The sequence below is a fragment of the Phaseolus vulgaris genome, chromosome 7, assembly GCF_051622355.1.
Source record: "Phaseolus vulgaris cultivar YP4 chromosome 7, ASM5162235v1, whole genome shotgun sequence".
In the NCBI taxonomy this organism is placed as follows: Eukaryota; Viridiplantae; Streptophyta; class Magnoliopsida; order Fabales; family Fabaceae; genus Phaseolus; species Phaseolus vulgaris.
In genome coordinates this window covers 6214055-6230264 of record NC_143504.1, presented here as the reverse complement: position 1 = coordinate 6230264, position 16210 = coordinate 6214055, and the positions used below count along the sequence as shown (strand labels likewise).

The window sequence follows — 16210 nt, the reverse complement described above, 5'->3', positions numbered from 1 at the left end:
TTTAGACTTACCATGATCATTTCTTTTAGATTCACATAACCTACTTAATACGAGTCTTATGGACGACGTCAGTTGATATTTCGTTTGTTGAATATCTTTAATGCATAATCCATGTATGATCTATATGATTGTTGTATATTAGTATTGTAATGAAATTGAACTCTTGTGGTTTGATACTTGAATTTTGTATGTCTATGTTTGTATATTAATTTCAAGTCTAATTGTTTCTTTTTACTTATATTTTCATATGTTATCTTTATTTCATTAATTTATCCTTACTATTCTTGTTGTTTTGTGAATTACGATTACGGTTTTATGTACACGATCATAAAGTTAGTGTTTCATTTTTATATTTCCTGAACAATGTTATCTTATACTATATTTATGTTCATCAACATATTTATTGCATTTTTTTATAAAATATAAAAGTTAATGGAAAAAATATAATATTAAAAAAATTGAATAACAAAAGTATTTTAATAATTTAAAATATTAACCACTACAAAATGAATACATAATACTCTTCCTTGATTTAGTATTCAATTTTTTTTTTAGTATTCAATTTAAAAAAAAATAAGTATTAAGATGAGAAAGAACAATACTATATATGAATTTATTTATCACAGTTAATTATGTTGAATTCTTTTTATGATGTCAATAATGCAAAAATACTTATTTACGACAAGTAATATATAACTTTTATTACCAAACGTTGTCTATCAAAACGCAGTGATATTTTTAAAATTAAAACGAGTATATAGATAACGGTTATAAGAATAATCACTGTCTATTTAAATCATAGAGTTAATAGAGAACGATTCTAATCCAACCATATATATATATACCACTAACAGAGTTAATAGAGAACGATTCTAACCCAATAATCATTCTTTTTTTTTATATATATATATACCACTAACGATTTCTTGAAAAAATAATTCAATCATATATACAATTCCAAGTGAATTCTGTCTTGAGATTGTTTAAGTCAAAATCCTAAACTATATTTTTTTTCTAATTTTAAATAGAAGAAAAATGAGAAAAAGAATTACAACGTGAATCTACACAGAATAAAATTACGCAAAATGAAACCAACACCTTATTAATAGCGTTCAACTTCTTTGTTTATATTTCAATTTTGTTTTTATATTAAATAAATTAATCATATTTTTTTCTAATTTAGTTTCTATGAAAATTCTTTCACTTACTTTTTTTATTCTCTTTCTATTTTATTTCTCAAATGAACAGAGAGTGTGGAAAACGAGGAAGGCAAAATATCTCTCGTCTCAAATTACTATATAAAAATATCAATTGCATACTTATGTGGATATGATCATCAACTTTTAAAGTAAAAATTCAATAAACTCAAAAATAAATATTTTTTCCTAATAGAAGGATAGTTAAACTAAATTTAACTTGAGTAATAAAAAAGTTCTCCTCAAATATGCATATGCCAATAAGATACATGCAACCCTAATATATAGTCTTTAATAAATTAATCTAAACAAAGTTGGATTTCCTTGGGAAGGGAAAAAACCATTCACAAATTCGTTCAATGTAATTTTTTTTGAAGATATATGAATAATTTTGGCAGTTGATAAAAAAAAGGATTTTATCATTAAATATGAACTCAGAGCTGAGGAGTTTAAACAATAATTTGCACAAAATATATGAGATTTTAAACTTCATTTTTAGCATGTTGCGCGCACATACAGAAATACCATCATATTCCAATTATATGTACCACTTTTCCTTTGTCCAAAAAGATGAAGAAAGAATCTTTTAAAAAATATAATTTTTTTTATTTTGTAAATATGAGCATATCTTTTTGCTTAGATATAAAGTGAATGGAATAATAGATTAGTGCGCAGATAGTGTTATCGTACCTACAAAGAAGAAATATAAAAAGGATACATTACTTTTTGAACAAGGATAAAAAGGTAGAACATGCTCAGAGAATCATATTCTGTTTGCTTCTTACTTCATGCAACTTTTACATTGTAATCTACCATGCAATAACAATTATTTTAAAAAATAAATAAAAGGAATTTTTGCATGAAACGTTCGTTAACTTCAATGCAAGCATTTTTTTTTCCTTGTCTTTCTTCAAAACAAAAGGTTAAATGTTTCAAAGGAAACCAAAACAATCAGCTTTTCTCTTTTTCTTTTTAATGTTCAGAACTTTCGTCCACAACCAAACCATCCTTTTCTTCAAACCAAAACTTTAGAAAATAGAGAAACGTTTGTTTGACACCTATGAAAGAGTGCAAAAAAATAATATTATAAAAGTAAATAACTAAGTATATGAACTTACAATTCCATTAATACATACAATTATTTCTTATCTCTCTTTTCTCATGACATCATGTTATACCTACTGCATTTATACTTCTCTTTTGTGTCAGTTAACATGGTAGTTTTTATGTATATTTTTTTTTCTATATTTTGTAGTAATTTTTCAAATTATGCATATAACTTAAAATGAGTGTTATTAGTTTATGATTTGAAGGTTATTATGTATTTTTGTGTTGTAATTATTATTAAGATTAATGTTTTTTAATTATTTGTAATAAGTGGAATACTTTTCTTTAGTTTATGGTTTATTCGTAGAAAAAATTTTGTTGGTATAATAGGTTTCCATTTAGTTTCTTCTTAAAATTATTTATTAGTAGGTATAGACTATCTTAGTATCATTTTTAAAAAAAATTTATATATGAATTTTGGTCTAATCCTTCCATATCTATTTGTATTTCTTTTTTCTTGATACTTGATGTATATTAGATGTTAAATTTCATTGTGATACATTATATAAAACTTTTATAGAATAAGAATTTATAGTAATTTAAATACATTTAAAATAATTACAAGTTTTCTACGAAGAAAATCTCAATTAAAATATAATATATAAATATATATAAATGTCATCTCATAATTTAATTTTAAAATATTGTTAAATTTAAAATTACTTTTTAATATAATATTAAAATTTATTATAAAAAAGTTGGTTGGTATCACTTATTATTGAATCATTCACCTTTATCTAATTATATATTTAAAATATTCCGTCATTCGCAGAAAAAAAAAGTGCATGAAAATTTCATTCTATTTATATAAATAAGTATGATATCACTTTACATACCAAATTGAAATTTATTAATGAAATATTTGAGTAATGGAAGAGATTGGTTTAGATTAAAAGATGGTGAAATTGAAAAAGAAAATAGTGATATGTGGGAGGTGAAAGTGAAAGTATATTAAGAAAAAAAGAAGCGGGAAATTCAAAAAGAAATAATGAAATAGCTAATTAATAGGTGGCATGTGGTATTAACCATATATGTCTGATCGTAAATGGTGGGAACAGGTAAAGAGAGTGAGACTGACTCCAATTTAATGTTCACCTGATGAGAGAACCAACACATGCTTCGCTTATAGATCTGTTTCTTTCTGCCTGTCCTTCAAACCCTTTCTACTCACTCTTTCATGCTACTGCTTCTACTACTGCATTTATGCATGCATCATCATCACCCTCAATTCAACAATTATGACTCATTCATTGGGACAAAACACTCACACAGGGAAAGCTCAAACTCATTTAAGACCAAAAAATAATCAAAGTGCAATGCCCAAACCTTTTTCTGTTTAGGTTCAATTATCACTGCTAAAGAAAGAAATTAAAAAGAAAAAGGGCTTACGGTGTGGGGTGAAAGAAAAGGAAAGGGAATCTTTCCAAGTTTTTCGAAAACACAAATTGCAACACCACACATGCTAAATCTGATTTTATTCTGTTTCAGTTAAGTGGTGCAACTTATGAATGTGTACGAATTCTTAGTTTAAGCAACCTTACTTCAGGACATCATAACATATTGTTTTGCTGCTGTCAAACTGGTTTCACCTGTCTTGCGTATTTTGTACACTACAAACTTATCATCAATTAATCCTCCAACAATCATTAATGTTCAACACTATTACACCCAACTTTGTTTGGGATCAAACAAATTCAAATAACAATCATAAATTAATTCCTAATGTTTATAATAATCTATCCTTAATTATTTTGTACAAATATCACAGCCATTGAAGTGACTCTTCCCTCCCTCTCACTGTTAAGTTAATTCTTCATGAGTTGTTTTCATACATTGATTAGGTTGAAAATGAAAGTGTTGTTGATTGTGATGAGGGATGAGTATGGAAAGGAGGCAGTTATGAGAGTGGTAAAGTTTGAAAGAGTAAAAACTAAAAGGATGAAAAGGGAGAGAAAAGGAGAGAAGGGTGGAAGAGTGAAGTGAGAAGAAATAGAAGGTAATGATAGCATGATATGATATGTGAAATAAGTTGGAATTTGTAGAGAGTGAGTGTGTTACCAGAAATAGTGGTAGATCATCAAATAACTCATTGTAGCAGGACTGTGTTATTGCAATTAGAGTATGATGGTTGCAGGTGCAGGTGCAGCCTGACACTGAGTCCCAATACAGTAGTACTTAGATGCAGACCATCTTAATAGCAAGAAAGCAGAGTAGAAATTACGAGTTAATATTTTCTCACAACCAAATATTTCACCATATTAAAAAAATTTAAGTCCTTGTCTTGTTCTTGTCCCACCACTACTTGGTACTTCCTACAACTGCAGACCTATTTTCTGTACGATTCCCTTCTCTATTCTTTTTCATTGTACACTCTCCCTTCGTCAAATCAATGCTATCATATAATCCTAAACCATAAAAAACTTACCACCTTCAATTTCATCTTCAATTTCAGCTTCGTGACAAACACTCTATTTAATTTCCCCTTCGATAATGCACATTCTTTTCTTTCTATATAAATATGGCATGTAATAGAATGAAGCCATTCACGTTTCTTATAGCTTCATGGTTTCATATAGTTGGATCATTCCCGATTTTTTTTTTCTTTTCAATGGTCTTATAGGACTTTAAAAGGATCAAAACAAAAATCTTATTAAAAATGGTTTTCTAACATCCAATAGAAAATATTGATGTAATATGCTTTAGAATTCAAAAATATGACAACACTCATCTTATTTTTCAAAATTATTCATTAACATGTGCCCAGAATCTCTCAGTGGTTTCTGCGTCTTTTTAGTACTCGAAAATTCCAAAAACACAAGTTACCAGTGTGTCTAACATGCAGACATACACTATATTTTCTCAAAGGGGAAGGTGACAATGGCATCCAAATTGGCAAGAGAAGGAATAAACCAAATGTTATCTGCATTTAGAAGTGGAGAGGGTCTACTTTTTGAAAAAAATTATTACTTATTTTTTAACAATCACCAGAGGTAGATTTAGTCTGATGAACTGTAATCATAATCTCTTGATTATTGGCACTATCTGTTGAGAGTTTCTCAATACTTTTTTTTCAAAATATAGTACGCCCTAGAAGAGTCAATCTTCTAAAACAACCATTGAAATGTGCTTTATTGAATTTTAAAACAATTTAATTTTCTGAAGAGGTTAAACAACAGAGGATAGCCATTAACTACTGAGTAAATTCAGTTTGCATTGGAAAAACACCGACATCAAGTTCGTTACCATTAACATGTAATTACTCTGTGTTAGCTATCCAAATTGTTGTTAATTACTTTTTAATATAGAATTATAAAAAAATTGTAAGAAAATTAAGGATTTCTAATAAAATATACCTTATTATATGGATATGAGGGAGTAAAAAACTAATATCACACAATTAGGCATTCAAAGTTACAAGATAATTGGTATATAACTATTTAAAAAAGTCATTACTTTCATTTTTTTCATAACAAGATCAAATAGTTTATCCCAACTATCATTCTTGTTTATCAAATTAAAGCCTTTTTTAAATTTGTTTTATGTGAGTAACAAGACTAAATATTAATTATTAGATCTTCTAATTTTTAACAATGAAAATTCAAATATGGTTGCGTGTCTTTGATTTACTCTTTTCACTATATAAATCTCATAAACATATATATGAAGTGTATCATACAAGAACTCTCAATTATTGTGAGAAAGGAAAAAAAAAAGAATAATTATAACTACTGGGTGTTCAGATTGTGCATTCGATAATAAACACCACATAATATACTTCCTTTTTCTAATTAAAAGATCACGTGAGATTTATGTAACATCAGTATGCCTCAACCAACTGTCGCAGAAATAATATAATTGGAGAAAGAAAATTACACTTTCAAGTTAATGGGTAACAAGAAAAGAGGACGGAAGGATATATACCTACCTTGCACAGAAAGTATGGACATCTCACCCAAAAACGAATTTAGTGCAGTGATATCTTACTATAGTATAGTATTCTCAGGTTCTGCCATCTACATCGAAACCAGCCCCAGTCCAGCCAGGAGTTGAAGATCTACCCTTGGCCACAGCACCAATTAGCTTTCCTTTTGATTGCAAGTTGACTTTCTTTTTACTTCTTCCTTCGCTTTCATTATGTGGCTGCTGATTAGGCCCACTTCTCACTGCAACTTTCTGACCATTACTTTGGTTAGAAATGCTCTCGGTTGATCCCTCATTTGACTCCTTTGCATTGGTAACAGAGGAACCATGCTGGGGTGTACTATCCTGAGAAGAAGCTGCCGATCTCCCATCCTAATATAATTCAAGTGCACAATTTTAACATTCAATGCTCTAGTATGAAGATGCATACTGTATCGTGCTCGACACTGTCAAAATGTAGCATTAACAACATGGTGTGAAAAAGGCAACATTTCAATAGAGAAGTCAGAAAATGCAAGCAGGTTTCCATTCTCAACACATGTCCACAATCTCAACCAATTTCAATTCCAAACGGAATATTATCAGTTTCACAGCAAAGGGGCTTCTTATAAATGAAGTTTAGGAGGACATATAGTTAGGAGTTCGGAAAACAATTTATTAATTAGGGACACTATACAGCGTACAGCCCAAAATTAGGTTCATACCTTAGGCCACCACTATATAATTAATAATGATGAATACAGTGATAAAATAATTACATGATAAAGATTAGTTGATGCACGACTTGGATTCATAGCTTCCAATCTTCTTTTTAATTCCTCCAGCCGAGCAAGCTGAGAGTTACTGCTTTCTTGAACCTGTATAAAATTGTCAGTGTCAAACAACCAGCTAAACAGTGGTATATTATGTCTTCATTAAACACTAATTACCAGACTACTCAAGTCTTCACATAGCTTTTGTTTTATTGCTTCCTCATCTCTTACTACTTGCGAGGCTGATTCCCACACCTACAGCACAAACAATTAAGATGACAACTATATTTGAGAAGATACTTAGCATACAATTTGATTTTGTAGATCAAATTATTCCGATCATCTACACTCATCCATATCTATATAAATAACCTTTTAGACAATATTTACTTTAGTGCACCAACTTCTAAATTTAATCATTAGACTGCATTAAGAGAAAAAGAAAAAGTAACATTATAACAATCAATTCCTCTGTTATTTACACAAATAATGGTTCAAACTTCAGAGATCTTATAAAGTAAACTCTTCCTATTTCATTGGACATAAATAGAAGAGGGAAAACTATTTACGTAAAACTAATTATAAATTTCTTTCATTTACTATGATTAGATGAGTTTATTTTATCACAAATTTATTTGCATTTTCTGGGGTAAAGTGCTTAAATAATGTTATCTGCAATTTATGTGATCAATACCGAACCGAGTAAGAAACCAATGTATCTCCAATGCACTGATTTAACTTTTAACCCTAGAAGAGTAGTACACAATGGACAATTAAAAATCATCACAGGTATTTATTAACATATATATACTTGTCATCTAGTCCAGCAACTTAGCTAATAGTAACTTGAGATCAGAAGTCATACAGTAAGCTGATACTGGTACTGGCATGATGCAGTACATAACATCAATATCACAAATAATTTGGTATTATGAAAATTGCAGGAGAAAAATATAGATTAGTAAAGTAACAGTGTAACAGACCTTCCGTGCCTGCTCTTCCTTTAGCTTGGCCACACGGATTCTCTCTGTTGATGTCTCAATTTTCTTTCTCAAATGTTCAAGTGCTTAAAGTATGCATCATGTATAAAAAATAGAGCATAGTCATTTCACTATAATATCCATGTACAACAACCTTTTTAAATTGATGCCAGAAAGGCCAACAATAATTTGTAGAAACCTGCTTTTTTTGGACCAGCTGTAAGTTTCATCTCCAGTGAAAGATTTGCAAGCTCACGCTCCACATCACGAATTTTAGAGTAGTTTTCTTGAATGTATCTGAAAATAATAATAACGAGAGGTCAAGATGATTGAGTCCAGTTACTTGTTTGCCTACATAAAAGTATGTCAAAACTGATAATAAATAAAGACATTTTTAATCTTTAAAGTTACCCATCAATCACACCATGCAGTAAAGTTGAAAAGGGATCAGATTACCCAAGATCTTGTTTTTATCAATACTACAAGACAGCAATTTTTTTTTTCCAATTATTCACATTTCACAAGATTAATTGCTAAAACCTCAAATGTCTAGTATGTCCAAACTAGATATTAGTTCCTCAATAGAGAAATTAACGATGATTCTGTTACTCGACCTCAACCTATTGATTGGCTTTAAACACAAAACACAGGTCTGAATTCACTATCGATATATTCTACACTAAATTACAAGTTCAGAACAGTGAAAACACACAACACAACTACTCAAATACTATATATGTTTCCTGCCACCACCAACCTTGTGGCACATCATAAAAATGAATTAAGGCCGGTTTACTTCAGGGCGGCGAGGAAGGTATACAAGCCACATAAAGGATGGAAAGCTAGAAAACAAGATAAACAAAATAAAAAATTCGAAAAATGAGGTAATAAGACGCCCTTAAGACATGATCAATTATATCCCTAATATTTTGTTAATATTTATATTTTTCTTTATTAGTATAATAATAATAAATAATTAAAATAATAAATAATAAATTATTAATAATGTTGGATAATATTATATAAGTAACTAGAAACCTCAACTTGCAAGTCAATTTTGTGAAGTGAAGTTAGACTAAAGTTTACTTTTTAAGATAACATCAGAGTTTATCTTAGCGAGACCGACTTGTTGGGTCACTCTTTATTAGGATGTTATTACACCACCCACTTTTTATTAGGCTGTTATTGCACCATCCACATCTATCTAGTTTCAAGCCCGAGATGTCCAGTTTTCAACGTAAAGAAACGTGTTGGAGATCTCTGATATGATTCGTTATCCGATATTGATAACATTGTTGGAAATCTCACATCGACTAGAAATAAAATCAAATTTTAGTATATAAGTAGAAGCATGCATCACCTTACAAACCAGTTTTATAAAATTACAAATCGATTTGTAAAGTTGAGTTTGATAAATTATAATATATAATTGGTGCAAACCTCATCTTATAAGTAAATTTTAAGTTATGCTTAAATTCTACTTTCTTAAGAAATAACAAATAAAAATATCTCATTTCCCACTTATTTACACTCATTTCTCATCTAATCCAACCAACTTTATTTTCTACTCTCTTGTTCTCTTTTCGTTTCCCTTTCCACTGCCTCACTTTCCATCCCTCAGTCCAAATAAATCATTAATGTTACTATCACCACAGCATCACAATGAATTTCATTCACCTAAACCTTCCAACCAAAACTTCAGTGCAAAAACCATCGGCTTTGCTTCCTTCTGCTAGCAACATATTACCTGCTCTTCAAGCTTTATAAATACCATATTTCACAATAGATGTTATTAGATCATTCCTTCATCAACCCAACTGAATCTATCACAACACAGCCATTGACCTAAATCCATTCGCTATGGGATCCCAGTAAAAAACATTCTAGTCATTTCCTAGGTTATAGCTAAAGTAGATATCAAATAAAGTCTACATTTTCCACAGTCATTGGTCACTTGATATTGCACGGAGAATCACAGAATTACACAAACTTATTCTGAAATCTCCAATTTCTCCCAAAACTCTCCATAACCACACGAAAATAGCACACACAAGATCCTATGTCAAGTAATTCGATTTCAACAAATCCAAGCAATGTTGCAAGAGCAAACACATAATAGTGCTAAAAAAGGAGAACAAATTAATTAGCAGATCCCAGTGAGGAGAAATAGGGAGAGAGCTTACTTCTGCAATTGAAGTTGTTCTGCTTCAATGATCTGCAAGAAGAAGAAGAAAAACAATGAAAAAGCAATGCAGCAATGACAAAGCCAAACAAAAACGGCGACAGAGAGAACCTTCTCGGTGTAGCTGATGACGGGGGCTTCTTTAGCGAGACCGTCAGGTCCGATCTCAGGAAGAAGTGAAGGGTTCGAAGCCATTTTGGAATCCAATCACTCGCATTCCACAACTTCGTCGTGTGCCGCCGCTAGCGCCGCCGTCTTCAGGTTTGTGATTTCCAAGCAGCGGCTTCAACCCGGTTGGACCGTATCTGACGACGTCCGGTTCGAGAGAAACGCGGTTTGAAGAACCCAAATCGGAAATGGCCTGTGTGACGCTGTACAGATTCAGTTGGCTCGATGGATGATTCAATCCTTTTACTCCTTTGCACGTGCATAGCACGTTAGCCAGAGTCGCCACAGCTTTTTATTACACTATCTTATTTTAATTAATAATTTAAAATTTAAAATTTACTTTATTTTTAATTTAATGATGTATTATTGTTGCATTTCCAAAATATTAAGCTGAATAATTAATCTTCTTGCTAGTTGATATATAAGCTCAATAATAATTTATTTAATTTTTACTTGTGATCGATGCTACAGCACTTGCATCCGAGCAACGTAAAAAATAGAAGAACGTGGGAAGAAGAAATTACCCAGTTTCGTTTTTTTTTTAAGTTCATAACTTAAACAACTTTAATATGCAATTGATAAACAACAATTCCAAAGTTCAAAAGCAAAGTTTTATCTTTCAATCAAAATATGGTGATGAGATTTCATCTTCAACATCTAATTCTATAATTCAACTAATTCATCTCTTATCCAATTTCTACCATAATTAATTTAATTAAAATCTCACTCATGTTAATTATAAACTACCACTTCAATTTACACTTTAACCAAAAATATCCAAAATTAAATCAAATCAAATATCAATTTTACAATTTTACATATTATAACATTATTAAAATAATAAAATAAAATACATACAATTCAATTCAATTGTGCATCTAGTAAAATACTAAGCATATACAAAAGGATTATTTCAAATCTTAAAGTTTGATTAACTTTGTAATACATCAACCGTCATACTTCAATCAATTTTAACTCAATATCAAATAGTCAAATAAAAAACAACTAAAAATAATTAATGAACGTGTACTTCTAAGAATTGGTCCAAATATTAAAAAAAAAGTTAAATGAAATCTAATTTATTTCGAGAATATCTTATTCAAAATCAAATATAGCATTATTAACCTAGTTGAGTAGAAATTAATCTATTCACGTTGATATTGCATGTTTTAACAAAAACTCTCATATACACAATATAAAAGTGAAGAAAATTTATTTCATTGAAATTCTAATTAAGAAAACGATGAAAATCAACATCAAAAGTTTAGAAAGAAATAAAAAAAAAAATAAGAGAAGAATAATTTTAGAAAAGATAGTATAAATTATAAATGAATAATTAAAAATTTAAAATAATAATCTATATGCTAAATGCAAAATTAAATCTTAATTTTTACTTGTTTTATTTAATAGTCACAAAAATTTTGTAAAATTACGACACTTAAAAATAAACATATGAATATTCATTAACATTGATTATTGTTTTCTTTCACTCAATCTTTAATTAATTAATTAATTAATTATATATATATTGTGACATAGAAATGAAAAATATAAAATACAAATCTTATAAACATTTTATTAAATTCGATAAAATTTAATGTTTCATGCTGTTTTTTTCCTAAAAGAACTTGAAAGTAACGGAGAGGGTAAATAATTGTGATTTATATGGAAAATTTTGTTTATCTAAAAAAGTTTAATAGTTAACAAAATTAAAAAACCAGATGAAGCCATTAATTTGGCTTGTTTTAGACTAATTCGTACAACTTATTTTTAACCCTTTTTTTTGTCATATTCATATTGTTGACGTATCTAATTCACCAATTTTTTTCAGTTAAACGGAATCACTAGAGGTTATTTACTCAATCCATCAATGAACACATGTTAGCTGAAAATCTTTCTGTCATAAGCAATTATAAGTTAGAATAGAGAAGAACTATACATCATTCAAGGTCGAATGTACAGAAAAACAATATATAATAACAACTGTTTTCATTTTAGCTAGGAATTTTATTAAATCTCTCAAATGTACAACATTTCAACCCAAACGTTAATTTGTGTGCCCAACAACTGCTATAAGACATAGCAAGAGATTGGATTTATTATTATTATATATAAGGAAAATACAGGCCCCAAAAGAAGGAGAATACAATACATGAAGCTTGGTAAGAACTGAGCTATAGCTTAACATTTGATGAGAAAAAAAAGATGTTATGTTGCAGCGAATTGCAGGACAGCTTCTTTTGAGGGTAGTGCAGGAATTGCCCCTCTCTCTGTTACCGTGATGGCACCACATACATTCGCAAAATGCAGAGCTTTTCGGAGACGTTCCTCATTCTGCCACACAAATTTAATGTTCAAGTTAATGCCTGAAACTAACTGTTAAGAGTTTCTTTTTCTTTGATATTATACAGAATTCAATTCAAGAGTACTATCCCTTTAACTAGTACTGAATACCAAGAAAGAGAGAAACAAGATTAATAAAAGACCAAAAAAACTAAGATTAGAAGCATATGCAGCATATGTTCTGCTTTTATCTTTTAGGAGAATCATTAAGTTGTTTAAGATAGTCCCAGCCAATCTTTTAAGTGACAGTATATAAGTTGTGTTACATAAAGATTGGCCAATACTAAGTGCAAGTGGTATTTCAGGGACCCATATTTTGAATGTGTAAAAAATGCATCAAGATTCAAGAGGAGTGTGTAAAAAATTCTGAATTACCTGGAAAAGACTTTGGTCAGAAGCTAAGCTATAGATAATGCCACTAACAAATGCATCACCAGCACCAGTTGTGTCAACAGCTTTAACTTTGACACCTCCAACCCTGCCCTTAAAATTCTGCATAGTAATTAGGCAATCACTATTAGGCTAACAGATTGGACATCAAAGAAAACCTGGTAATCAGATTTACAAGTAGTCAAGTACACTACAACACGATGAAACATTCTAAATAAGTCACAATCATCAATTCAGCCCACAATGTTAATACAAGAAGCAAACACACAAGCACAGACAGAACATAGAAAATGATGACATGAGGGAATACAGTACACTACAAATTAAAGGCAACATGGTCAAATAACTTTGACAAAACTAACTTACCTTGGCGTAATATCTACAACCTTCTGACCCTTCAGTAACGATTAAAAGCTTGAGATTAGGGTGAAAAAGCTTCTTTAATACAACATTATCATCATAAGGATCATCACCACCAGTCAAAAATGAAATCTCGTCCTCACTTATCTGCACAAACATAAAAATTGCACATATGATTTACTAAGGGGGAAATGACAGAATGCTTATTTTAAAAATAATAAGCTTTATGAAGTATATCATACAAAAATCTACCAGCCACACACAATATACCTTTATGACATCGGCTTGATCCCATATACTCTTTATGCCATTCCGAGCAGCCTCAGCAGAGGGCCATAGTGCCAATCTCAAATTTGGATCATATGAGAGAATGCAACCAGAGTCTTTAGCAATTTTCATAGCAGCAAGATGAGCTGACTTGATTGGCTCATCAATCAAGCTGATTGAACCATAATGGAATATTTTAGCCTGCGATCAATATCATGAGTAGCTGGACCTTCTTAAACCACATTTTACAACTACAAAAATGAAACTAAAAAAATTACCTTCTTTATGAGATCGGTATCAAGCTCAGACTCTTTAAGAAGCATATCAGCACTAGGATTTCGGAAAAACAAAAACTCACGCTCGCCATCGGCTCTAAGTGTAACAAAAGCTAAAGCAGTTCTTGCATTAGGGTCAAACTTTATGCCAGATGTTTCAACATTGTTCTTCTTTAAAATATCAGCCAACATATACCCAAATTCATCTGCTCCAACCTAAAATGCAGATGACAGATGACAAATAATCAAGCTATGATTTTCCTATCAAATAGATCAAGCAAGCATTCTCTCTATCTCTCTCACACTTTTTTTTTGCGGGGTGAGGAGATGTCCTGGAACAGTCTTATTCAGATAAATGCAATTAATTTTAAACAATATAACACATGACATGGATAGAGAAATACACCTTGCCTATAAAAGCAGCTGAACCTCCAAGCCTAGAGATGCCAACAGCCACATTGGCAGGAGCACCACCGGCAGCTTTCTTGAAAGCGGGTGCTTCAGCTAGTGACACTCCACCCACTGTTGGCACAAAATCTATTAACATTTCACCAAAGCAAACGACGGGTCCATCTTTTCCCTTACAGTCTTCATTTTTGAGATCGCTTGATTTACCTGCACAAGTGGAGTAGCTAAGGTACCAACATGAAGTGTAAGTAATCCAAGATGCAGCCACTCAATACTTTAAAAGGAGAAAAATTCATCTTCGTAATAGGATGACTTCTATTAGTGTATTTACATGTGGAATACCATAAACTTCTTATGCTAGATACCAAGAGAGACAATAATCATTTCACATGTATCACATGACATCCTATATGGCTAAATTGATATTACATCTTCTGCTCTCTGTTTCCTTGGACCCAAAATCCATAACAACAAAAAGTGTAGGCATTTTGAATTCAAATATTGCTCGAGTATATACCAATAATAAACCTTCAAAGAATTGGCTACGAGCCAAGGCATCTTGTGAGCAAGCTCTAACTCAATTTGTTAAGAACTCAGTTAAAATTTTGAGACGTTTGTTAGATGAAATGAGCTTGATGATTCACAAATTCAATTCAACGGCTTATGAGTTAACTTTTTAAGAATACATGGAATTTTTTTTAAGAATAATAATAGTAGTGATTTGATTAAATATATATCATCACTTAAATTTATTTTTAATAGTACCTAATATAAATATATGTAAAAGATTATCATTGAATTACAAATTTGGAACTAACTCGTTGAGTAAAAAAGCTCTTCAAATTTTCAATGAATTATGCTCCCCGGTAGGCCCTATCTAAATCAAAAACAGATCCCAGAGACACACAGAGGCCAAAAAAATTTAAATATAAATAACCACCCAAGCAATCGGATCTTCACATCAACCACCGCATAGCCTTCTACGGAACGGCCTCATGTGTTATGATATCAGCCTTTAAAATAAAGAATCCATATACCAGATTTATATCTCTTCATGCATTAACAAGAAAATATAACAACACATGCAGACAAACACAAAAGCTAACAAAGAAGAACTCGAATCTGATTCAGCAAACAAATTCAATAAAAACGGGAACCCAACACCAGAAGAACATCAAAGATGCCATCTTTAGCTCAAAAACACAGTTTCAACGCACACGACAAACAACGTCCTCATCTGAACAACAATAACAGGTAATGAAACCGTAAAACAGAACACCCCAGAAAAGAAAAGAAAAGAAAATCCGTGAGAGAGAGGGAGAAAGTGGAAAGACGAGAAACCTGAGGAGGTAACGTGGTCCATCGGGGCAATGGAAACCAAGAAACAGAGTATTGGAAATGCAGAAGAAGAAGACAAAGAAGAATGTTTTGGTGGAACTTAATAGTTTATACAGAGAGAAGAGAAGCGAGGGAATGCAATGAAGAGGGAAATTGGTTGGATTTATAAAAGCATGGAGATTTGTATTGTTCTGTTTAAAAGAAAAGTGAAATGTTACAGTGCGATACCTGACAACGTGAAATACGACCACGATAAACTTTTTTTTTTTTAAAGAAACAATATGATTTAAGAAAAATTTAATTTTAAAATAATAATGATTAAGTATTCAAATTTCATGCATATAGAGTTTAATGGTTATGAAAATGAGTAGAAAGTTTATTTAGTTAATTAATATAAAGATATTTGGTTTGAGGCTATAGTTTTAGATTGTGTCGACAATAAATCTTGTCGTATAATCTAATAATAAGTAATAAAAATCCACTTTTATAATTTTTATTTGCTAAATACTTTCAGGACAATTTT

At 30.6% G+C, this 16210-nt stretch overlaps 2 protein-coding genes across 2 annotated transcripts; both read right to left on the bottom strand.

Moving 5' to 3' along the window:
• Positions 1–6061: 6061 nt before the first annotated feature.
• On the bottom strand, positions 6062–10603 carry LOC137827612 (junctophilin-like protein). Its single transcript, XM_068633820.1, has 7 exons — positions 10250–10603; positions 10140–10171; positions 8156–8253; positions 7960–8042; positions 7154–7231; positions 6983–7081; positions 6062–6596 (listed from the first exon to the last, which is right to left on the bottom strand). Exons 1-7 carry the CDS (start codon positions 10331–10333, stop codon positions 6303–6305), a joined length of 768 nt encoding a protein of 255 aa, XP_068489921.1. The 5' UTR covers positions 10334–10603; the 3' UTR covers positions 6062–6302.
• A 1677-nt stretch (positions 10604–12280) lies between these two features.
• Positions 12281–15846, bottom strand: LOC137829555 (pfkB-like carbohydrate kinase family protein). Its single transcript, XM_068636380.1, has 7 exons — positions 15691–15846; positions 14348–14556; positions 13945–14157; positions 13670–13867; positions 13406–13546; positions 13025–13141; positions 12281–12640 (listed from the first exon to the last, which is right to left on the bottom strand). Exons 1-7 carry the CDS (start codon positions 15710–15712, stop codon positions 12515–12517), a joined length of 1026 nt encoding a protein of 341 aa, XP_068492481.1. The 5' UTR covers positions 15713–15846; the 3' UTR covers positions 12281–12514.
• Between the last annotated feature and the right edge of the window lie 364 nt (positions 15847–16210).